The following is a 24,544-nucleotide window of genomic DNA, read 5'->3' as shown; positions in this document are numbered from 1 at the left end:
GTTCCCAATCTGGACTGGACAAAAGTTGGTTGACTAAATAATTAATTAAAAGAATAGATAAGAGTTGTTATCTAAACCGGCCTGGATACCCACTCCCTACCTAACAAATAATAAGTGTATTTATCACTTTGAATCTTTGATAACAACTGCTGGAATTTAAATACAGTTATTAAGAGGGGTATCTTCCACACCATATAACTTGGCACATCATTCGTCTAACTTTGGAAATTTAACCAATTATAATTTAGTTCTTCTTGCGAAATTGGTCTGACAATTATTACACAATCAAGATGCCGTTTGGTCAAAATTGTTGAAAGGTAAATATTTTCCTCGTAATGATCTACAATTTTTTCCTCCACCGGCAGCTAATAATTCAAGTTGGGTATGACAGAGTATATGTACTGGGCTTGAGAATATTCTTAGAAATGCAAAATGGTAAGTAGGTAATGGTACTCGCATCAATATTTGGACTGCCAATTGGATTCCTTCCATGCAAACTGCAATTAAAGTTTGGAGTGATCCTCTCATTGAACAATGGAATATACCACTTCTTCGGCAATTTTTTCCTGCAGACCAGGTGAACTCCATTCTCACTATTTCTTTACAATTAGATCAAGAAGATAAGTTGGTCTAGCCTTTTACTAGTACTGGCATCTTTACAACTGCTTCAGCATACAAGATGCTTTGTGGAAAGTCAAGTTTTTTGGGGCCTTTCTAGGGTCACCAAATATCAATTAGGACACCCCTCATCATATATTTATATAAAGACTAATATGACCTCATATGATTTTAGATAATAAACTTGATTAACATTATTAATCATGATTAGTAAATCAGTTAAGACTAATTCATCTCTTTAAGTGAAGTGATGAAAATGAAAATCAAAACAAAAGAAAATCAGAGGAAAGAGGAGAAGAAGAAGAGAAAAAATAAATTGGAGAAATTTTTTGCAAATGAGTGATTCAACCAAAACATTTGATGTAGGTGAACCCTCATCTTCAAAATACGATAACATATTAATACCCATCAACAACGATGAGTTCTTTGCTGATTTTTCCGAAAATCATGAAATTTTTTCTCAAACTCAAAATAACTCTTATGAACCCTACTATGATTTTGAAGGACCAACCCAAGAAGAAGAAGAAATCGAAGAAATAATTTCTCAAGATTACCAGGTATACCTCTATTGTAACTCCTATTTCAGTTTTTAAGCTCAGAGTTGCAAGAAGTTTCGATTTTTTCCTTCCGAAAACCCTAGGTTTCCTTTCTTACGAATGACAATTAATGAACTCCCGGCCGTTTTCCTTTCTTACGACTGACAATTAATGAACTCCCAGCCGTTATCATATTGTTACGGATGGAACGACGAATAAACTAGGCCGTAACAAAAAAATTACGACCAGGTTTTTTCTACGTGCATGGGAAGCATTTAATACTGTCGGCGGCGGTTAGGTTTCCTGTCCGAAAATATTAAATGCTATTTAATATTGACGGCGTCGGCCGGGTTACCCAGCCGTAAATTGTATTACAACTCGTTTTCTAGGATGCCTCTTCCACAATGAGATTTACGTCCTGGAATTCCTGGATGTAACATGTTTACGATTCGGAAAATTATTTTTCGACCCAGCCGGTTATGTTATGACAGCTGGAATATAACTTGTCGACCCAGCCGTATATGCATTGACGGATGGAATATAACTTGTCGACCCAGCCGTATACGCATTGATGGCTGGAATATCACTTGTTGACCCAGCCGTTTCTGTGTGTTTAAATTTATTTTGTGAATAATTATGTGACATATGTCATTCTATTATAGATTGTACCTTACGTTCCGGTGGAAGACCAAGAGGTGGTTATGGAAGATCAAGAGGTGGTGATTGAAGAGCAAGAGGAGGTTATGGAAGATCAACCCCAACCTGTGCAAGTTTCCGAGGACACAAGTGCTCACTATGCAAACAACTATGAGTGGACAGATAAGAAAGATGCAAAGGAGTGGGCTAAATCACAAGGGTTGAAAAAGATGTGCATCATAGTCCAGAATAAACAAGTTACATTCAACAACTTTCAAATGGTTTGCGAGTGTAGTTGAAAGTATGAGAGCCATTGAAAAAATGGTAGTGAGTATCAACGAAAAACCACGAGGAAGAAGGGAGTATGTAATACGAAGAAGTGCGGATGCCTTTTTAAGCTTCAATTTAAACAACACGACGGTACAAAAAAGTGGTATATGGATAAAGTCGTCTCGGGTTATCATAATCATCCTATTCCGGAGAGTTTGATCAACCATCCTTATTCGGCAAGGCTCAACCCCCTTAGAAAAGGAGTTAGTACACGTGTTGAGTAAAAGACGCACAAGACCTATTGGTATTCTTAGTGGCGTGAAGGTGTCAAACCCCCAAAACTCATCCTCATTTTCAACTATCTATAACGAAAGAGAAAAATTTAGAAAAGAGTTATGGAAAGAGAGATTGCTTATGCAACAATTATCGTTTTTGTTTGAGGAGGCAAAGTACTCTACCGCCTATGAAACGAATGAAGAAAAGGAAGTGGAATATATTTTCATCGCCAATACGGAATGTGTACAATTGGCAAGATGATTTCATCAAATTATCTTCATGGATTGCACGTATAAAACTAACAAGTACAACATGCCGATATTGAACTTTGTTGGGCAACTATCTACCAAGTCGACATTTACCGTTGCGTTTTGTTTCTTGAAAGACGAGAAGAAAGAAATTTATTTGTGGGCATTGAAAAAGGTGAAGTTATTGTATCAAGAAGGTTATACTCCACATGTGTTGATTACGGATAAGGAGCAAGCATTGATGTGGGCCATACCATGTGTTTTCCCTTACGCGCGTCATCATCTTTGCACGTTTCATATATGGAACAATGTGCAAACTAATGCAAGAGAGTTATATGGACGACAAAGAAGACCGAGATGGAGAGGATTAAAAATCTACCGTTGGAGAAACAAGAAGAAGAGAAACAAAATTTTGGGATGAATGACTCAATAGCCGAGGTGATTTGGGAAGAATTCCAAGATGATTGGGAACATCTAATATAGTCGCTTACGGAACCATTATATTTCCTAAAGGAGCGTTTTGTAATGGAAAAATTGTCAACCTACCCGGATGTTATAACATATTTGAAGAATGAGTTATTGGATCAAGAAAAGTTTGTTAGTGCATGGGTAAACCGTTATAGACATTATGACAATCAAGCCACAAGCACGATGGAGTCGGCTCACTATCGGTTCAAGAGTAAGTTAAATGGTTGTGATGGTGGATTCATTGTTGTTTTTGAAGATATGGTCGAGTATTTGAAGCGTGATCTCCATAGAATTAAAGGGGATTTTGAAAAGAGCCGATCTAGAACGATTACCGACTACCGGGATAGCCCTTGGCTCCGGGGCATAAGTTTATATGTTTCTCAATGGGAAATCCTAAAAATGATAACGGAAGTGGAGGCTTGGGAGGAACACAACTTTCCACCGGTAATGAGATGTAATTGTCCCATTAAGTCGGCTATAGGGCTCCCATGTAGGCATGAGGTAGCAAATTTTTCCACAAGGATGATTCCGATCGAAGATATAGATCCATTTTGAAAATAACTAGATTGTAAAGATCCATCACCAAATGAAGGTTTTGGGGAGGTGTTTTGCGACACGGATGTACACAAGGAACTTATTGAGAAGTATGCTTCTTTACTACCGGTGCAAAGACAACTTTGATTGTATGAAATGCGGAAATTCAACCGTCCATTAGAGATGATATTTTGGAACCTAACAAGGGGCAAGGCAAGGGTAAGCCTTCTAGGAAAATAACAAAGAAACAAAAAAGGGCAGAAGCTAAGAGAAAGGTTCAAGAGGGTCCACAATTGACTCATTCAATGCGAAGAGATCGTTCGGTTTTTGAGAAGTTGAACGAGTTGTACAAACTAAAACGAAAAGAAATGGAAATAGGCGGACCAAGCCGAGTTAGTCAAATGAAGGTAAAAGGTCGTAAGAAGAATGTGGTTGCTCCATCCCAACAAGGTTCAAAAAGAAAAAACGTTGATAGTGAAGTCAAAATTAAAGACCCGGTTTTTCCATCCCAACAAGATTCAACAACAAAAGAATCCAGTACCGTCCAAAGAAAAGTTGGTGGTGCGGTTGGTATTAAGAAATTAGCGAGAAGACGAGGTAGCAAAGAGGATGTCAAATGAAAAGCACCGATGGTCGAACCATCGCAAATCACCTCACAAAGAGTTGGTAGTGGTGAGAAAGAGACGGTTATCTTGGATGTAGGTCCGATGAAATCACCCCCTATATATGAGGAATGTAACTATATCCGACCTACTTACACGATATACAAAAATTACATGCACTTTTTACCACATTTTATTCATAACTACGTCAAGTCCATCGACGATGTTGAGGGCGACGGAAATTGTTGTTACCATGTGTTCATAGATCAACTTGGACCTTTTGAGCAGACAAAAGAATGGGGTGACGACCAAATTACTTATGTAAGGAAAAATTATTTGCTTGAACTACGTGGTTTCCCCTATTTCTACAAGCCAATGATGAGATTCGAAAGAGATAACACGGAGGAGGTGCTAAATGAGGAGTTCAAAGCATTTGAACGGAGTTTAATGGGCAACAAGTGTTTGAAAACTTAATATTGGATGAGAATTCCAATATGTGGATATCTACTCGCCAACTCATTCCATTACGTTATCCATCCCATATCCTATAAACATAGTGTTACATACGCACCCACAAGACGTATTTTTACCGAAGAAGATTCTCCAAAGATAGTCATAATGGGGTTCGTATACTCGAACTATTATATCGGCCTCCAATTGAAAGATGGATGCCCATTACCTCCATTAAGGAAGGGAGACGGTGGTAACGGCGAAATACCATTGGGTTGGTGTCATAGGTTCGGGGAAAGATTTCAAATGTGGGATGCATTACAGATTTCGAGGGATGGTCCTTGTGTAGTAATGAGTTCCGATGAGGATGACTATGAGTAAATGTGGTGTGAAGGTTAGTGATAACAATGTTTTTTGTAGGGCGGTGCTTAAGATGATAATATAATAACAATGTGGTGTGAACCTATGTATTTTGAATCACTCATTATATATGATTATGTGTTTGCAATGATAATATTATAAAAATGTGGTTATTTAGAGGTATTTACGGCCAGGTAATACGCTGACACGACCCATCCGTAATGACCCAAGTGAGCTATTCGCATACTTACGGCTGAGAAACCTAACCGAAAACCCAGTAATGGATAGGAATCCTACCCGTATACCTGAGTACTGTCAGATTTACGGCTGGTAATCCTGGCCGTAAATTCTCCTGAATTGTCAGTTTCGGATTTTACTCTGTTACGGCCGATACACCTATCCGTAAAAAAAAAATCGGCTAGGATTCCTGACCGTTATTCTTAGTACTGTCAGTTCAACGACTGGTAATCCTAGTCGTTAATCAGACTTACGACTGGTAATCCTGGCCGTAAATTATCCATAAATGTCAGTTTCAGATTTTACTTTGTTACGGCTGAGACACCTATCCGTAAAACAAATTTCGGCTGGTTATCAAAACACTAGTATCCATTCATTCAAGGTTAAGTCTGCATAATGAAAAGAAAGTCCGAAAAGTAATCACCCGAATCCATAACCTAAAACATGCTAAAAGTTTGCATAAACATAAGTTGGGATGACTTAAACAAGTACATAACCTACAATCATCCACTACGACCAACAATCGAAGGAACATCCTCAGAAGATGATGAAGAACTGTCGGGAGTTTGGGAAATACTAATCCAATCATCCTCGTCGTCAGTATATAGATCATCCCTTATTGGATTATGTAACTCCTGAAGCCTGAGAAGCAGTGTTTTTTGTTGGTCGCAATCCAAATATAAGACCTCCTCAATGTTACGTTGCAGTCCCCTGTCTATCCACTTAGCTCGCTTAACCATCATCGTAACAATGTCACACATTGGAAGTTCCTGGGCTTCTTTTTCCTTTTCAGGGTTCCTAAAAATGGCGAAAAACAAATCAGAGTTATAAAATTACGGTTAGTAACTAACAAAAACCCATCTGTGGTAAACAATATCGACTGGGATGACTGAGACATCCTAACCGTAAATAAAGTCTCGGCTATAAACAATGTACACGACCTAGACGTTTACACAATTACGGCTGGGATGTTTGACCCTACCTAACCGTAATTACTAAATCGGATAGGAAACATGGATAACGGTAAGGATATTTCCAGCCGAAAACACAACTACCAAAAAAACCAGATAAAACAGGACTTTTTACGGTTGGGAATGTCCCATCCGTGTAACATTTAACGGTTGGGATATCAAAATTTCCTAACCGTTTAAGAGATTAACGGCTGGGAGTTCGTGAAGTCCCAACCGTTAGGTTGCAATGACGGCCAGGACGATATGATATTCCAGCCGTAAACCTTTAAGAAATGAAATTTGAAATACCCTAAAATCATTAATCGAACCTATTTTTTCAGTCTAATGACAAAATAACTGGTGGATTTTTCGATTCTTACCTTGTAGGAGTCATTTGTGGAGGATTTGCAGGTGTTTGAACAGATTGGTTCACCACATAGGGATTTGGTGTTTGGAGAGATTGGTTCACCACATCTCCATTAAAAGGAACATCAATAACTTGCCCTGTTTCATAATCAGGATTCAATCGGCCGAATCTTGTCACTCTTGGTCTTGCTGCCATCTAGAGAATCAATGGAGAATAAAAAGTTTTTGATTTTGGTTTTTGAGAGTTTTTGAGAAGATGAAGGAGAATAGAAACGGAGGAGAGGGTTAAAATTAGGATTAGGTTTTGATTTAATTTTTTTAGAGGAGAGAGTAAATCAGACTTCTAATTCACTTGAATCTCCCCCCATCTAGTGTTTGCCTCCCCAAAGCATTTAAGCACCTAAAATGGTCAAAACACCAAGACATTTTAAGCCCCAATAATAGGATTCAATAATAAGTGTATTTATCACTTTGAATCTTTGATAACAACTGCTGGAATTTAAATACAATTATTAAGAGGGGTATCTTCCACACAATATAACTTGGCACATCAGTCGTCAACTTTAGAAATTTAACCAATTATAATTTAGCTCTTCTTGCGAAATTGGCCTGACAATTATTACACAATCAAGATGCCGTTTGTTCAAAACTGTTGAAAGGTAAATACTTTTCTCGTAATGATCTGTAATTTTTTCCTCCACCGGCAAATAATAATTCAAGTTAGGTATGGAAGAGTATATGTGTTGGGATTGAGATTATTCTTAGAAATGCAAAATGGCAAGTAGGTAACGGTACTCGCATCAATATTTGGACTGTCAATTGGATTCCTTCCATGCAGACTGCAATTCAAGTTTGGAGTGATCCGAATACAAGTAATATTCAATTGTTTCGGAACTAATTGATTCTCTCATTAAACAATGGAATATTGATGTGTTTTTCAATGTTGTTGTAGTAATAAGATTCGTTCAAGACTTGTGAAAGCAGATTTTAGACTTAATTTTAAATAAAAATTATAGAAAACTTAAAGAAAAGTGATATGAAAAATATGGAGAAGACTGGGGCTATGGATTCCACGAATTACCAATATCAAAGTGATTTATATTCTCTAATTATAATTATGCAAATCCTTCATTCAAATTGATTCTTAATATTGCAAAAGTTGATTTTTTAGAAATAACAATTGTAAATCGAAAGTATGGGACATCAAAACCCTAGGCTAGCATGCTCCATCAATTGAAATAACAATTTTTTAGTAAAAACCATTTTATCTATTTATTTATCAAGGCAAATAATCATATCATAATTACATAAATTAAATAAAATAGAGATTACCACATTTCATTGGCAAAATAGCTTCCTCCGTCGCCCCAGAGGATGGGTTTAGCTCATCATTGTGCAAACTTGCTCAAAATATTGATTCATGCTCAAAATTTGTTTACAAAGATGAAATGGAGAGAAAATAATGAAAATCGGGTGTTTGCAACGTTTATAATTGTTGCAAAACACTGTTAAAAAGAACGATAAAAAAGAACTGCTGTTGTTGTATCTCTGCGACCCTCGTGTGGCTGTCGTTGTCATTGTAGCATGAACGACTGCCTCTGGTGGTCTTTTGTTCTTCGTGTTCTTCAGCAGCAGCAGAAATGGTGGTTCTCTGATGTGATTTTTTTCTCTTCTGTTGTTGCTCTCCGCCTATCCCCAAACTTTTCGTCCCCCTAAATATGATACCAGAAGCCTATATATACCCACAGAGGCCTTTGAATATCACCCCATTACTCCAAATAATCCTCATAACTTCGGCAACAAAGAAAATATTCTCGGGAATATTTTCTTCCCTTTTTCTTCTCCTGCACGCGTCTGAAGCAACCAACGCGTGCGGTACACGTCCAAACTCGCTGTAATCCCGTGAATGTCTCCCTTGTGAACATGGCTTGCCCATTTAGCTTCAATCCGACGATCCAACCAATTCTAGTCGAAACAATGAACCATACCACGCCTGTTACGCTCCGTAAAGTCATCCCGTTCAAATTCAGCCATTGAGTCTCACTGCAGCTCCTCCAAATCCGAAGAAGAATATGTTGCAGGTGAAAAAAAACAGTTTCCCGCCAAAAAAATTAATTCAAACGAGGGAGAAGGGTGCTGTGGACAAAAATAGGTGTTGTGTACAAAAATGGGCTACATATAGCCGTGGATGACACTTAGCAAAAATGGGGGTCCGTATAGCAATTGTCCTCCGGGGTGCTCCGAGCAACTTTTCGAGCCGAATTTTCCAACAATATTTATTTCCAAAGAAATACCTACAAACACACAAAACACCAAAATAAATACGAAATCGAGTACTAAGGATACAGAACATTGAGGACAAATTAGACCCAAAAATGTGTCTATCAAATACCCCCAAACTTATTATTTGCTAGTCCTCGAGAAAATCTAGAAAAATGACTACACTTAGCACGTGCAGCAAGCCGTTAAACCACTAGGTAGCCCTAGTGGCGGAGTGTTGTCTCCGGAGGGTTTACCATAGGTGTACCCACAAAACCTTTACTCCATACCCTAGCTATCTACGCAGAACCTTGGAAAGCACTAAAGAATCTCCGTGGTTGGCATACTCTCATTGACTACAGGAGGAAGTACCCTGATGTGAAATTCCAATTGTTGTACACGAGTTTGCACTCAGCATACTAAAATTCATATATAAGTGACGGAGCTCTACTCAGATAGTTTCTGTACATCATAACCGGAGTCAACCAATCACATGGAAAGATTAAGAAGATGGATAAAGAGATGGTTAAAAGTGAATGGTGTTTCCCATATCTGTCTGAAGGCCTCTCCCAAGGTGAACCTATCCTAATGGACTGAGATACCGGTCTGACTAATATCAACACAACTGGCATATACAAGGGGACCAGTGGTCGATAAACCTAACTCTAGGTCAACACAACTGGCATATACAAGGGCACCAGTGGTCGACTTTATTGAATTTATTCCGGTTGGTCTAATGGTCTGTTTTTTTTTTGTCTGGTATCTCAATCACTCTATTCTACCCTAGCAAAAGTAACAACTTGAATTGTGTGCCTCACCAAATCACTTAAAAAAAAGGATTAGGATTCAACGAGATATGGCGAAACTACCATGTATTTTTTTAATTCTAACACCTGAGCTCTGTGATTTTATGAATAAACCCTTTAGATGTTTCCATCTAATCAGATTGGTTCCTCAACTCCTACAACCAAGATTTTCCCATCCACTTAGATTGGTTAGTGCCAACCTTAATAAGAATAAATTTCTAGGCTCTGGAGTTTATTTATTGCAACTAAAAGCTAACAAAAAGTTTCTTCCCCACCCCCAAACTTAAATCTAACATTGTCCTCAATGTTTCTAATGAAAGAGCAATACCAAACAGTAAAGTAACATGAGGAATTAGTAAAGAGAGAAGTCGGAAAGATAGTACCTGGATTAAGAGAGAAATCAAAAACTAATATACAACATACAATCGCATCGATGGTCAATCAAGGGTAAACAGGGTCCTCCAGAGGGACATCCTCAATATCACCTGTAGGAAAGGGCTCTACAAAGAGTTTCAATCTCTGACCGTTAACCTTCGAAGAACTACTACCATCCGGTATCTCGATCTCAACAGCTCCATGAGGAAAGACAGTGCGAACAATAAAAAGGACCCGTCCACCGAGAACGTAACTTCCCAGGGAAAAGATGCAAGCGGGTATCATACAGAAGAACTTTTTGACCTGGAGAAAATGACTTTCTTAAGATATTTCTATCATGCACAAGTTTCATTTTGTTCTTATACTCCTTAGCACTATCGTATGCATCTCTGCGAATCTCTTCCAACTCATTGAGCTGGAGTTTCCTATGAGCTCCTGCCTTGTCCAGTGAAAAATTTAGCTGCTTAACAGCCCAATAATCTCTATGTTCTAACTCGACAGGTAAGTGATATGCCTTGCCATACACAAGTCGATAAGGTGACATTCCAATGGGGGTCTTAAACGCAGTACGGTAAGCCCATAAGGCATCAGTAAGGCTAGACGACCAGTCTTTCCGATTAGGATTAACTGTTTTCTCTAATATACGTTTTATCTCTCTATTGGAAACTTCTACCTGACCACTAGTCTGTGGACGATACAGGGTAGCTACCTTATGTGTAATGCCATATTTCTTCATCAAAAGACTAAAAGGTCCATTACAAAAGTGCGACCCTCTATCACTAATTATAGCTCGCGGTGTACCAAAACGTGTAAGTATATTATTTTTCAAGAACTCAATCACAACCCTATGGTCATTGGTTTTACACGCAGCCGCCTCAATCCACTTAGAGACATAGTCTACAGCGACAAGGATGTATAAGTTACCAAAAGAATTAGGAAACGGACCCATAAAGTCAATACCCCACATCAAAGACCTCCACAACTAAAATAGGGTTCAAGGGCATCATGTTCCTACGGGAAATGGTTCCTAATTTCTGGCAACGTTCACAAGTCACACAGTAACTGTGGGAGTCTTTAAACAACGAAGGCCAATAGAATCCACACTGCAATATCTTAGCAGCAGTTTTCTTAGCACTAAAGTGACCCCCACAAGCATGATCATGACAAAAGGAAATAATACTGGACTGGTCACTCTCAGGTATACATCTCCTAATAATCTGGTCTGGACAATACTTAAACAAATAAGGATCATCCCAAAAGAAGTGCTTAACCTCAGCTAAAAACCTAGAACGATCTTGTTTACCCCAATGTTGGGGCATTCGACCAGTAACAAGATAGTTCACTATATTCGCATACCAAGGTAATTGGGTAACAAAGAACAATTGTTCATCAGGAAAGCTATCCCTTATAGGAAGGGAATCATCAGGGGAACTAACAACTAGCCTAGACAAGTGGTCTGCTACAACATTTTCGGCACCCTTTTTGTCTCTAATGTCTGGAGAAAACTCTTGCAACAAAAGGATCCACCTAATCAATCTAGGTTTTGTATCCTTCTTAGACAAAAGATATTTCAAAGCAGCATGATCAGTATATATGATGATCTTAGAACCTAAGAGATAGGGTCTAAACTTGTCTAAGGCAAACACAATGGCTAACAGTTCCTTCTCGGTAGTGGTATAGTTCAACTGGGCATCATTCAGAGTTTTGCTAGCATAGTAAATCACATGAAGTAATTTGTTTTCTCGCTGACCTAGCACAACACCAATAGCATAATCTGAAGCATCACACATGATCTCAAAGGGTAGGTTCCAGTTGGGTGCCTGGACTATGGGGGCGGTAGTGAGTAAATTCTTAAGCTTCTCAAAAGCCTCTAAACAAGCATCATCAAAGACAAACTTAACATCTTTTGCAAGCAAATTGCAAAGAGGTCTAGAAATTAGGCTAAAATCCTTAATGAATCGACGATAAAAACCTGCATGCCCTAAGAATGACCTAATATCTCTTACGGTTTTTGGGACCTGTAAAGTCTTAATAAGGTCAACTTTGGCTTTATCTACCTCTATACCCTTAGAAGATACGATATGCCCTAAAACAATTCCTGAACGAACCATGAAGTGACATTTCTCCCAATTAAGCACTAAATTTTTTCCTTACACCTAGTCAACACTAGTGACAAATGATGCAAGCACTCATCGAAAGACGAACCAAACACTGAAAAATCATCCATAAAGACCTCTAAGAACCGTTCTACCATGTCAGAAAATATGCTCATCATGCAACGCTGAAAAGTCGCAGGGGCATTACAAAGCCCGAAAGGCATGCGTCTATACGCAAAGGTACCAAAGGGACAGGTAAAAGTGGTTTTCCCTGGTCTTCTGGGGCAATAACGATCTGATTATATCCAGAGTAGCCATCTAAAAAGCAGTAGTGACTATGTCCAGCTAATCTCTCTAGCATCTGGTCGATGAAGGGAAGGGGAAAGTGGTCCTTCCTAGTGACCTTGTTCAATTTCCTATAGTCAATACAAACACGCCAACCCGTGGTCACTCGGGTCGGGATTAACTCATTGTTATCATTCTGGACTACAGTAATACCGGATTTCTTGGGTACAACCTGAACGGGGCTGACCCACTTACTGTCTGAAATGGGGTAGATAATGCCTGCATCTAACAACTTAAGGACCTCGTTTCGAACTACCTCTTTTCATATTAGGGTTTAGTCGACGTTGCATCTCCCTAGAAGGTTTGGTATCACTCTCTAAATAGATCTGATGCATACAAACAGTGGGACTTATACCCTTAATGTCAGCTATGGTCCACCCTAAAGCTTCCTTGTTGTTTTGAAGGACGGTTACTAGCCTACTTTCCTGGTCACTATCCAAGACGGAAGAAATAATCACAGGTAAAGTCTCAGACGGGCCTAAAAACCTATATTTCAGGGAATCTGGCAATGGTTTTAGGTCCAACTTAGGAGGCTCTTCTAATGAAGGAACTAGGGTAGACTTAGAAACTGGTAGTGGTTCGACTTTAGGTTTCCATCCATTACTAGTATCTAACAAAGGGGTTGAATCTAACAAAGCATTCACCTCATTAATCACATTATCATCATCAAAATCAATCCCAAAGTGAGCTAGGCATTTCTCTAATGGATCTTCTAACAAAGTGTTTGGTAATGACTCCTCGACTAATGTTCCTATCATGTTCACCTCTTCTATGTTCGAGTCATCTAGTTCAGAGGGTAGCTTACTAATATTAAAATGTTCAGCTCAATATCATATTACCAAAAGACAATTTCATAATACCATTTCGACAGTTAATGATCGCATTGGATGTAGCTAAAAACGGGCGACCTAAAATTACCGGTATCTGGTTCTCTGGGTCAGGGACAGGTTGGGTATCTAGGATAACAAAATCCACTGGATAAATAAACTGTCAACCTCTATGAGAACATCCTCGATCACACCACGAGGAATTTTAACGGACCTATCAGCTAACTGAAGTGTCATCTGGGTAGGTTTCATCTCACCAAGTCCTAGCTTAAGGTACACATGATATGGTAGTAAGTTCACACTAGCTCCTAAGTCAAGCAACGCTTTCTCAACACGGTATTTACCTATTGTGCAAGAAATGGTAGGGGACCCTGGGTCTTTATACTTAGGAGTAGTGGTATTCTGAATAATAGAACTCACCTGACTAGCTAGAAAGGCTTTCTTTGGACATTAAGCTTTCGCTTTCGCGTACACATATCCTTGAGAAACTTGGCATAAGAGGGAATCTGCTTAATTGCATCTATAGTGGAAGGTTGATAGTTACCTGCTTAAAAACCTCCAATATATCATTAAAATTGGACTCCCTCTTAGTTGGAACTAGCAGCTGTGGGAATGGGGCTCTAGGGACAAAGCCGGGCTCAATATGACCCTCATTGGTCTCTTTAGAGACTCTATCAGTCTCCTCAGTTTCTGGTTCAGAAGGGTGAACTACAGCATGTTCACTATCAGGCATGGAAACCTTGTTGTCTATCGCTCTACCACTCCTAAGGGTTTTAATAGCATTCACATGATCAGATGGTCTTTCACCTATTTCATTAATTCCTCTAGGGTTGGGTTGAGTCTGACTAGGAAACTTACCTCTTTCTCATAAAGACTCATTTATCTGACTAACCTGGGTTTTTAACTCGGAAATAGACTGAGAGTTATCCTGACCTATTCTCTTATTTTCTTCTAAACCTTGAGCAAAAGATTGCTGAAACTGCACAGTGTTACGAGTTAACAAAGAAAGAGACTCTTCTAAACTCATAATCTTCTTATCTGAAGGATTCTGAAACTGTACCGGAGCTGAAGGATTCTTAGTATAGCCAAAACCTGGGGGAACCTGATCATCACTAGACTGACCTTGATTCTGTCCCTTGGACCAAGAAAGGTTTGGATGGTTTCTCCAGCCAGGGTTATAGGTTTCTGAATATGGGTCAAACTTCTGTCGGTTATCAAACTTAGTGTTGTTATAAAGAGCATTGGCTTGCTCTTCAACCGCATGGCCTTCCCAAAAAGGCTCATTTCTTCCACTACTACCACTAGAATGACCTAATTCTAAGGCTTCTAACCTTTTGGTTATAGCTGCTATTTTGTCATCTGACTCATGAGATCCTTCTACCCTATTAACATTTCCTCTACTTAGAAGAATTGTTTTCTGGGGTTCCCTACTATTTTCCCATTGTTGGGTCTTATCGGCGACTTCATTCAAAAATGTCATCGCTTCATCAACAGTTTTATTCTCAAATCCACCTGTGCATAAGGACTCAACCATGGTTGTTATTGAATAATCTAAACCCTCGTAGAGGATCTGAACTAACCTAACTTTATCCAAACCATGATGAGGACATTGAGATATCAAGTCATTGAACCTTTCTAAGTACCTATATAAATATTCTCCCTCTTGTTGGGAAAAAGTAGATATTTGTGTCCTAATAGACGATGTTTTATGCCTTGGGAAAAACTTATGTATAAAGGCATAAGTAAGTTGGTCATAGATTTCAATTGACTCGGAGTCCAAACTATACAACCAAGATTTGGCTTTATCTTTTAAGAAAAAGGGGAATAACCTAAGTTTCAACGCATCATCACTTAGGTTTTTAATTTTCAGAGTACTACAAACTTCCTCAAATTCCTTAACATGAAAATAGGGGTTCTCATTCTCCTTCCCTAAAAACATTGGGAGCATCTGTAAAGTCCCAGGTTTCAGTTCATAATTTGCCTCGGTTTCTGATAACTTGATACAAGACGGACGAGAGGTCCTACTTGGGTTTAGCAAAGCTTTCAAAGTTACCATTTCTGGCACTACCAAAGGACTAGGAGTACTAGGGGTACTTTCCTCACGAAGAGACAGATTCTCAAAACTGAAGTTTCCAAAAACGGGGATCTCAAAAGAAGAGTCTTCGAGCTCCCCGCCTTCACAAGAAGAACTACTAGGTTTGTCACTAATCAAACGACCTAGAGTGTTTCTTTTCCAAGCCCGTTTAAAAACTTCGGGCATACACTAGAAAAACAAAATCAAAAAGGAAAGTCCTAAAAAGGAAGGGATGTTCTATGCAAACACAAACAAGGATGACTCTACCACAGCAAACCTACTGATTTCTAGCAAACAAAAAGCATGATGGCTCCACTTAGATTGTTTCTAGACCAGCTTCTAATCCTTCAAATGGGAATTCGTTACAACTTAAGCAAACCCCTCTGGAATTAATCCGAGTTAAAGTAAGTTGAATAGAAGCGAGGGAAGCTCGGTGGAGCTTTGAGACCCAAGGCCTCACCGGTATTACAAGGCGGTGCAGTCACGCATTCAACTTACAGAAACCGTCAAGAACTTCGAAGTATCCTTAAAAGAGTAACCAATATTTTTCGAATGACTTTCCTGTTAAGCTCGTTACCCTATCGGTCTCGTTCTAGTCAAAATTTTAGGCCTAGGTTCGCGTTTGGTGTCGTTTTCCTAAGGCGGGCAAGAAGAGAACGGTGATGAAATCCGAACCCTTATCTTGTATGGACAGTCCTTGCCCTTTACTAGGAAATTAAAGCAGCCGTTTTCAAGTCCTCAACATATATGCATACGAAGGAAGACAGTAACTCGCTGACAGGGGATTCACGAGTGTTTCGACAAACTTACCTCCCGTACCAGACAGGGGATGAACCTTTGTAGTCGACTCGGGCCACGACTCCTATGTCATGTACGAACCCGAGGGGCCGAGGTGATATCGTAATCACCGTCCTTCTGTGCAAACAGTTTATATTTAAACTACCCTTCTGTAGGGTTTAAAAAATAATGTCCCAAAATTTAAAGTCCAAAGTCCAAAAATAAAAAGTGCAAAAGAAAAAGAAAATCTAAAAAAAATAAAAATCTACAAAAATAAAAATGTCTCTCTTTTTTTTTCTCTTTTTTTTTATAAAATAAAAAAAATATCTTCTTCTTTCGCTCCTTTCGCTTTGCCTTTCACTCGAAGTCTTTAAGTATTCACCAAAAGCTTTGGCAAAATTTTCTTTCGCTCCAAATTCCGAATTCTGTAAGAAAAAGACAAAAACCCAAAAACGTAAAGAAGAACGGATAAAATAAAAACCTAAAAAAAAATCTAAAACTCTAGCCTAAAGACAAGTCCGCGTCGGCGGCGCCAAAATTGATGTGTTTTTCAATGTTGTTGTAGTAATAAGATTCGTTCAAGACTTGTGAAAGCAGATTTTAGACTTAATTTTAAATAAAAATTATAGGAAACTTAAAGAAAAGTGATATGAAAAATATGGAGAAGACTGGGGCTATGGATTCCACTAATTACCAATATCAAAGTGATTTATATTCTCTAATTATAATTATGCAAATCCTTCATTCAAATTGATTCTTAATATTGCAAAAGTTGATTTTTTAGAAATAACAATTGTAAATCGAAAGTATGGGACATCAAAACCCTAGGCTAGCATGCTCCATCAATTGAAATAACAATTGTTTAGTAAAAACCATTTTATCTATTGATTTATCAAGGCAAATAATCATATGATAATTGCATAAATTAAATAAAATAGAGATTACCACATTTCATTGGCAAAATAGCTTCCTCCGTCGCCCCAGAGGATGGGTTTAGCTCATCATTTTGTAAACTTGCTCAAAATATTGATTCATGCTCAAAATTTGTTTACAAAGATGAAATGGAGAGAAAATAATGAAAATCGGGTGTTTGCAACGTTTATAATTGTTGCAAAACACTGTTACAAAGAACGATAAAAAAAGAACTGTTGTTGTTGTATCTCTGCGACCCTCGTGTGGCTGTCGTTGTCATTGTAGCATGAACGACTGCCTCTGGTGGTCTTTTGTTCTTCGTGTTCTTCAGCAGCAGCAGAAATGGTGGTTCTCTGATGTGATTTTTTTCTCTTTTGTTGTTGCTCTCCGCCTCTCCCCAAACTCTCTGTCCCCCTAAATGTGATACTAGAAGCCTATATATACCCACAGAGGCCTTCGAATATCACCCCATTACTCCAAATAATCCTCATAACTCCGGCAGCAAAGAAAATATTCTCGGGAATATTGTCTTCCCTTTTTCTTCTCCTGCACGCGTCTAGATACGTGCATAGAATCTTTGTTTAACTCCTTCACGTTTCTGAAGCAACCAACGCGTGCGGTACACGTCCAAACTCGCTGTAATCCCGTGACTGTCTCCCTTGTGAACATGGCTTGCCCTGTTTAGCTTCAATCCGACGATCCAGCCAATTCTAATCGAAACAATCAACCATACCACACCTGTTACGCTCCGTAAAGTCATCCCGTGCAAATTCATCCATTGAGTCTTACTGCAGCTCCTCCAAATCCGAAGAAGAATATGTTGCAGGTGAAAAAAACAGTTTCCCGCCAAAAAAATTAATTCAAACGAGGGAGAAGGGTGTTGTGGACAAAAATGGTCTACATATAGCTGTGAGTGACACTTAGCAAAAATGGGGGTCCGTATAGCAATTGTCCTTCGAGGTGCTCCGAGCAACTTTTCGAGCCGAATTTTCCAACAATATTTATTTCCAAAGAAATACCTACAAATACACAAAACACCAAAATAAATACGAAATCGAGTACTAACGATACAGAACATTGAGGACAAATTAGACCCAAAAATGTGTCTATCAAATATACCACTTCTTCGGCAATTTTTTCCTGCAGAACAGGTGAACTCCATTCTCACTAGTTCTTTACAATTAGATCAAGAAAATAAGTTGTTCTGGACTTTTACTAGTACTGACATCTTTACAACTGCTTCAGCATACAAGATGCTTTGTGGAAAGGATTTGCATATTGACATTACAATGGGTTTATCTCAACAATTTTGGTTAGCAGTATGGAAATTGAAAGTGCCATACAAGTTTCAATTTTTTTTGGAAAGGAATACGTGATGCTATTCCTCTTAAAGCTTGCATTTTTAGACGCCTGCATACTGATGAAAAATTCTGTGTTCAGTGTAGTATGAATCAAACTGAAGATCTGGATCATTTGTTACCCCATTGCTCTTTCTCTCAAGCAATCTGGGGGACATTTTTTCTTCATCAGTTTATTTCTTATGTGCAGCATCCTTCAGTTCTCTCCTGGATTCAAACTTGGCAGGTTAAGGATTGGAATATAAATATTAAACAAACACCTCAGGTTGTTCACTTAGCTCTCTGCATAATGCACTTCATTTGGAAACATAGATGTAGGGTTGTTTTTAGTAATATAACACCCAATCATCACACTGTCATACAACAGATAAACTCTTACATGGCACAACATCACTTATATAGCTCATTTGTTGCTCATGGTCATTCTCATATACATAACTACATCTTACATCTGCCTTGGGAGCCTCCTCATGTACAATTCTTAAAGATAAATATTGATGCTTCGTATAATTCAGAATCTTTGTTAGCTGGTATTGGAATTATAACTAGAAATTCTTGAAGGGCATATATCATGAGGGGAACACTCAAAAGAGCTATAAACGTCCAGCAAGCTGAAGCCTGGGCTATGTTAGAGGCTATGCAAATAGCAACAACAAATGGTTGGTACTATCATTTTCGAAACAGAAAATATGAGTATCAGTTCTTTTCTATAACATCAAACTAGTCTCTGTCTTTTTTTTTTGCTTAATAATATTTGTATTAATTTTCAAAAATGAATGTACAAAAGTTATTCAAAAATAACAACAAAGCTCAGAAATAGAAGAAAACAAGCAAGCTTCCTTACATTTTTCAACTAAATCTATAATATGTAATATCAGTATTTTCCATACGTATCATAAAAGAAGGTCTACCTAAGAAAATTCTCTTGTCACCTCTAGGTAAGAGAGCTTCCATTTTTGCAAGGCCATCATCCGAGGAGTTAACTTCCCTGTAACTATGTATGAATTGGCAGCTAATAAGAATATCAACTATTTTGTTCCATCTTGTCTGCACATACCAAGGAACTTCATTGGCTGAAAAAGATTTTATAACTGCTTTGGAATCAGATCTACTGCATATGTTCAAGAAAACTTTGCTAATAGCCCATTCACATGCATTTATGACTACATAAACCTCTGCCATGAAGTTTGTTGCAATACCCATTCCACCTGCAACAACAATTAAAACAGTGCTAGTAGAATCTCTCCCTACAAACCCATATCCTGCTTCTCCAGGGTTGTTTCTTGCTGCTCCATCACAACATAATAAGATTTGATCACCAGTGGGAAAAGAAAATAAAACTTCTTGTATTTTGATATGCTTCACTCTCCTGCATTTCATTCCAAAGGTTTTCAGAATTTGTAGGTTTTCCACTGTATTCCACATAAAACATTTTATTCTGAATTTATAGTCCTTAGTATTTTGCATTATCCTCTGCTTCAAAGCTTCAGCATTTGGCTGTATTTCATCAAAAACTGCTCTGTTTCTAAGGAAGCATAGTTCTTTTATAGTTAAGAAAGTTGCAGTCCTCCAGACTTCTTTAACTGTTGGGCTTTTGGATGATGTTAAATTGAAAACCAAACTAGTCTCCGTCAGTGGCAATGTTTATGTTAGAGCATTACTCATTTGAACCCACCAAGCGTTGGTATGTCAAGTTTGGTTGTCATATTTTAGTGAATAAAAACTCATGTTAAGAGTAGCTTGATTATGTGCTAGAGTTAAACTTCGTATAGGTTAGCTTGAAAGTATTAGGATATGAGACATTACAAGTATTGTGAAGTCTTGAAGATGTGAAGAAGCAAGGAGCTACAACAACAACAATAATCATCCTTCCACTTGAGGTTAGTGATATTTGACTTGAAATGTTTCATTCCCTAACGTATCTTTCAAGTCGTGCATATTGAAAACATAACTGCGAAACATATATGAACTCTAGATAGACATAGTATTAAGGAATACAATACGAGGTTTATTGCTTAACCATTAAACTTTGTAGATAAGACATCGCCATAATCATTTGAATGCTATTGTGATTATGTATGGGTATGAGGTGAGGATTTCATCGTAGGGAACAGTGTTTACATGTGTTTTAAGGAAGTAAGTTCATAAACTTGTTTGATATTGGTAGAACTATTCACAAAATCTGGACTTATGTATTAGTATAACTTTTATTAGTAAAACCAATCTTAAGTAATCACTTGTGGTATGATCGGATTATGTCTGACCTTGGGGAAAGGAAACCGATCCTAGTAAGGGAAAGGGAATCGATCCTTGTAAGGGAAAGGAAACCGATCCTAGTAAGGGAAAGGGAACCGATCCTTGTAAGGGGTGCAGTACATCAAGGGGAACCGATCCTTGTATAGGGTGCAGCAAGGTTTATAGCAGAAAGGAGAACCGATCCTATGGACATGTGCAACACATATAAGTTAGATACCATATATATGTGGGGAACCGATCCTAGTACCTAGTCAACCGAATCTTTGGGAAGCTAGTGTGACTGTGCGTAGTACTCACATGGAGTTAGAACCGAAACTTGTTTTGGTAGAACCGTTAAACCCATAATTATGATTGAATGTTGGTTTGATCAATCACATAGTTCTTGAAAGTCAGATGAACCAATTCTAAATTTGTTTGGAAGTGTGGCAAATCTGTTTCAAGGTTGTAAGTGTGAAAGAGAACTTACAAAGTAAAGATGTCGACAAACTTTGAACACGTGCTGTGAATGTTTATTTCTATAATTGTACAAAGATATTCCTTAACGGCTAAGGGAAGAGAATCCCAGGATCGAAACATAAGTAAGTTAAGAATCTTTTAATTAAGGTTATTAATTTCATTTTGTAGGGAAATTAAAGAATTAGTAATGTGCATTTACTAATTAGACTTTCCGAGAGATTTCGATCGTTATTTTTGGACAGAGTATTTCCAGGAATTATGGAAACCGAATTTGTGCTTTAATGAATATCTTGAGAATATTTTCGGTTTTGTAAATTCCTTGGTGTCCAAACTACCTTGTCTATAAATACAAGAAGTTTGCCTTTCTAGCAAACTAATCCTTCGTAACAACAAATTTACTCTTTTATTGTTGTTACTGGTGTAGCCGCCTATCATAGAGGAGAGTAATCTAATTAGGTGAAATCTCTTACGGCCGCTCAGTTTAAAGTCTTCTTTGGGATTGATAAGCTCTAGCGCAACCCGTTGGTGGGAAACTAGATAATTGCGGTTTATCTTTGTTTTCGATTGATTTGATTGACTAACGGTGGTTGAAATCTGATTGCACCTAGTTTGTTTATTCTTGAGAATCTTCTCTTCTGATATAAGATTCACTCAAACTAGTTCAGAGTTTCGACAGGGATCTTTAGACCGTTGTTAGTTCTAAAGAAGATCGATAATCCATTGTTAACAAACTCCGTTCTGTGCGTGATTGATCACAAGAGATTCAAGTGATTGTGTGCAGGTTTTTATTGAAGATTTAAGAAGATTTGAAGACAAAGAATATATTGAAGATCTGACTTAGGTTTTACAATCTTTGGTGTGCACAATACTTGTTTCGGTAAAAGAGGATCCAATTAATAATCGGTTTATCCTTGTGGTAGATTGGATTGATTAATTGAGTAGATCGGCATCAACACGGTTCTTCAGATTAAACGTGTTGTTGACTTAATCTTAATCGATTACCTTTGGGTGATTGAACATAAGATAAATCTAGACCTGACGAAGGAGTTTATGTTGAGATAAACGGAAGAGCCTTTGTCCGACTCATATCACTTGGTTGAATAGAGTTGATACCAAACAGATTTCTTGTTCCTTTACTGTTTGGAATACGAACCAAAGGGATTGATCCAAGTACGTGACTTATTTATAAGTCGGAGGCGTGGGAGTACAGACGGAACTAGGTGAACTATAGGGTTAGTTACTTGGTCTCAACTATACGAAGTTAGTGTAATTTTGTGTAGCGGCTTAATTCTGAGAGTATTCAATTCTGGACTAGGTACCGGGGTTTTTCTGCATTTGCAGTTTTCCTCGTCAACAAAATCTTGCTATGTCATTTACTTTTATTTTCCGCATTATAATTATTTTATTATAATGAAAGTAAATTACACAAACGTTAATTCTTATTTACTTGATAAGCAATCCTATTGTGTTTGGTTAAGTCCGAACCTTTGTATCAAGTAAACATACTTCGTTGTTGTATTGTCTCGATCTCGTATCCATGGACGATCACACGAAGTGTGAACCGATTAGTTGTATTGTCTCGACTCAGTCCATAGACAATCACTTTCGGAGAAAGGACTTATAGGTAGGAAAAGTTTTAGCTTGAGATATATTTGGGTACCCTCGCCTTTTCAGTTGGTATCAGAGCAGGAAAACACGAAAAGATCTAACAATCTGTGTTTGGTGCGATCCAACCTATAAGAATGAATCTAATGAGTGATTCAGTTAACGTAAGTCAAGATAATGAGAACAAGATCTCAAGGAAAACCAATGGAAATTGGTCTCGAAAGTCTTTTCGAAAATCAAAGAAAAAGTCTATGACTAATAATTTGATTACGAATCAGGTTCCTGATCAAAAAGGGGTGAGTTCGAAACTCAAGAAACATGGTTTGGACTCATCTCCAATTCCTTGTGAGAAATCTTCTGAAAAAGGATTCGATTCATGCGTTTGCCCGAGTTCTGAATTTTCTAAAATGATGGAAAGCTTTTTCAAACATATTGAAAAAATTTCAAGAAAGGGTAAATCCATTGACAGTGTAGATGATGTCCTAGAACTTATTGTTCAAATGAATATAAGAATATGTGAAGGAAAGCGAGAAACCCTTAATCTTCAATATAATCTGATAGATTATGAGGAACATAAATTGCTTTATGCAATGAAGTTCGTCAACAAACTATAGAGTGTGAGAACCTTACTCATTCGATGGAACACTCACAGATAAGGAATAAGGACCTTATTGAGAATCTTCTTACAGTAACATGCCAAGAGGTGTATATGAACAAGTGTTTAGAAAAACATTTCCAACAAGGAATGAAAACCTTAAGAGGACATATAGAACGTCTTGAACAAGGGATGTTATCAAACTGTCGACTGGCAGATCTAGACGAAACGAGTTCAAGTTCAAGGAACATACCATCTTGGGCGCAAAATGTAATTAAGGCTATTGTATCTCACAATTCCCTTAACAAAAAGGATGGGTTCAGAACCCACAAAGAAGAACATGATTATGTTCAAAAGGGAGAAAGATCTCCTCCTGAAGTCTATGATGAGGATTATCCTCATCCCAGTGCTTAACCGCATTGGAGTGTGCATCCTTACCTTTCCCAATCCTCGGATGTAAGGAAGCACACAAACCTGGGAAGCTGGTATCCAACTAATATCTCTTATTCAACATAGAGAGATTACACAATCTACCTTAAAGATATTAATCATCTGTTTGGTAGAAAGGTTGTCTTACAACAACATGTGTAAAAAGGATAAGCTAGTATCTATTGATACCGATTTTTGGAGATAATCTCTTAAAAAAAAATTGTGTTGCTGTAACACATTAGATGCGAAATTTTTTTTTAAATCTTGTCAGAATTATTTATTTAAGGTTGATATCTAAGTTAGGAATGTGTTAAAGGTATTAGTACTCAAAGTGTCAGAGAACTTATACAAAAGAATGAACTATCAAACCAGATCTCAAGCACAATTTCTGAAAGCCTTAAGTGGAATGACTTCTAAGAAAAATTTACATCTTGATAACACCTTCAAGAAATCTGGTTGTGAAAACATCGATAATGAAAAAGATGATATGACTCATCTCCTTGTCCAAAACAGTTTGGATGGTAAGGTTGATATTATCAATCTTCGACAAGTCCTCCTCAGTACCATTGAAACTCATCACAGACAAGCAACATTACTAAGAAATGTTATCCGTAACCAAAGGAAACTGATTAAACTTGGAATCGGTAATAGGGAGTATGCAAGAAATATTAATCGGAAGGTTAATGCTTTAGCCTGTGAACATAACCAAGGTATTGTGTGCAGAATCCGAGATATCAGTCGAGATGCTATTGATGAAGATCCTGAAAAATTTGAGGAAATTGAGGATGACCTTTGAAAAACTCATGTCAGAAGGTCATTAGAG

General features: G+C 37.9%; 1 protein-coding gene and 1 pseudogene across 1 annotated transcript; one reads left to right on the top strand and one right to left on the bottom strand.

Annotated features, from left to right (window-relative positions):
• Positions 1-14,851: 14,851 nt before the first annotated feature.
• On the top strand, positions 14,852-14,951 carry LOC113325479 (annotated as a pseudogene).
• Positions 14,952-19,229: 4,278 nt separating this feature from the next.
• On the bottom strand, positions 19,230-19,760 carry LOC113324213. Its single transcript, XM_026572533.1, has one exon. It carries the CDS (start codon positions 19,758-19,760, stop codon positions 19,230-19,232), a length of 531 nt encoding a protein of 176 aa, XP_026428318.1.
• Between the last annotated feature and the right edge of the window lie 4,784 nt (positions 19,761-24,544).

This window comes from Papaver somniferum, chromosome 11 (assembly GCF_003573695.1).
Source record: "Papaver somniferum cultivar HN1 chromosome 11, ASM357369v1, whole genome shotgun sequence".
In the NCBI taxonomy this organism is placed as follows: domain Eukaryota; kingdom Viridiplantae; phylum Streptophyta; class Magnoliopsida; order Ranunculales; family Papaveraceae; genus Papaver; species Papaver somniferum.
This window is presented reverse-complemented; position numbering and strand designations above follow the sequence as displayed.